The following is a 1712-nucleotide window of genomic DNA, read 5'->3' as shown; positions in this document are numbered from 1 at the left end:
CCGCTAACGCCGCCCCTTGAAGCTGCGCCAGGAGCCTCGGCTCCGGCATGCAAGCAGCGGCCGGCACAGCACTCGGCCGGAGAGGAACTCTTCTAGAAATATCATTACTGATGTTGTTATTATTGTTCCCGGTCTCACCCCCCACGATACTCTCGATGCTGAAGCCGATCTTCGGCTTCGGAGCCGCCATGATAGGAGTCGGAGCCAGCGGCATCATGCTGCTCTGCGGCCCGTAGGCCGCGCCGTACAGAAGTATCGTTAAGCCTCAATTGTCACTCGGGTTGAACGAGAGTCGAATCGCACTCGGCACTTGAATCGTTGAACGGTCTGAACGCGACCACCAGATCAAGTGGAATATTTGTTGAACTGTCGGAACGCACACTCGGATAACAAATCAAATTAATTGAAATGATTTCTCGAAATGTCAGACAGAACGCGCACACAAATTAAAAATCGATTTAATTGTTAAATACGCACATAATCAAATTGTGCAAAATTCGCAACACATTAAATAATCAAATAATAATTTTTAGTTAATATGGCACTTGAAACTCACTTTTTTAACACATGAAAACACTAGATGAATATTATTTTAATAATTTCTATTGTTTAATTGTTCACTTTTTAACATAAAATTAAAATAAATCCAATTGAATTCGTTTTGTTGTTAACCGCATTCAAAATCCGTCAAACATTTTGCACAAATTGCTTTGAAAATCCGGTGAAATGTCACAAATGCGTAATTTAATTGAGATTTAGCGGCGCTGTCAAAATATCGTTAGTATAAACATTCCGGCCCGCGTTTGACATTAGCGATAACTCTGGCGAGATCTAGACGCCAACTGACGCTCCTCTTCGGAAATACGGGTTCGTACCCCACCTCCGCAGGTGGGCGGGGCTAGACGCCCATTGGTGTTAAATTAACGCGAATTAGTAGCCATGGCAACGCCGGAACGGGCCGCGATTGGTCGCAAGGCTGGGCTAAGGTGATGGCCACGCCCAAAGACAGGAGTGCAGTGGAATTTACAAATCGTTTTGTTACTTTTGATTTTTTAAATTTATTTGTTGCCTTTTATGGCAGGTTATGCCAGTAAAAATGTATTCTTCAACGTATTACAATTTTTACTAAAACTTGTCGATATTTTTATTTTCATGAAATTTGACTAACACATTTTTATTGGATTTGGGTTTATAATTTAAAATGCCTACTTAATAACATACTGTGAGTATAATATGTTTTTTTTTCCTTTATTCTCATTTTCGTAGTGGTGTTCTGTTTCATTTTTTTATCGGTACATTGGCTTTATCTAAAAATATTTTTATTTTTATTTTCATGAAACCTTTGTATCAACGGCTTTATTGTCGGCCTCGTGGTGTAGTGGTCACAGCGCGTTTGTCTACCATACAAGAGGCCTCGGGTTCGATTCCCGACATGGTTGTATGGAATATTTATTTGAAAAGTTGTTTTTACACCATACTTACCGGTTAACTACGTTTTTGGTATATTTGAGTTATGAATACCATTAACTTCAAATTTATCCTCTATCTACAGGTAAAATCAATATAATGATATTACCGCTATTAACTGGGTTTCAGAAAATTGTAGAGCGAGTAAAAACGTAAATATATCATTTCTTCTCAAATATTTACAAAGAAAATCACTTAAATGATTTTAAGTGATTATTTTTCAATTGATTTTAATGTTTTAAAAA

The 1712-nt window shown here is 38.3% G+C and overlaps 1 protein-coding gene across 1 annotated transcript; it reads right to left on the bottom strand.

Moving 5' to 3' along the window:
- Positions 1–4: 4 nt before the first annotated feature.
- LOC148274794 (uncharacterized) lies at positions 5–829 on the bottom strand (the record flags this gene model as incomplete). The annotated part of the gene is made up of 1 exon (XM_088236597.1): positions 5–829. A coding segment is annotated over exon 1 (213 nt), but the record flags the coding sequence as incomplete, so codon positions are not given.
- Positions 830–1712: the final 883 nt, after the last annotated feature.

Source organism: Micrasema longulum, unplaced genomic scaffold, assembly GCF_059751315.1.
Source record: "Micrasema longulum isolate JH-2025_06_02 unplaced genomic scaffold, ASM5975131v1 h1tg001579l, whole genome shotgun sequence".
Taxonomy (NCBI): Eukaryota; Metazoa; Arthropoda; class Insecta; order Trichoptera; family Brachycentridae; genus Micrasema; species Micrasema longulum.
Note: the sequence above shows the minus strand (reverse complement) of the source record. Positions and strands in the feature narration are given on the sequence as shown.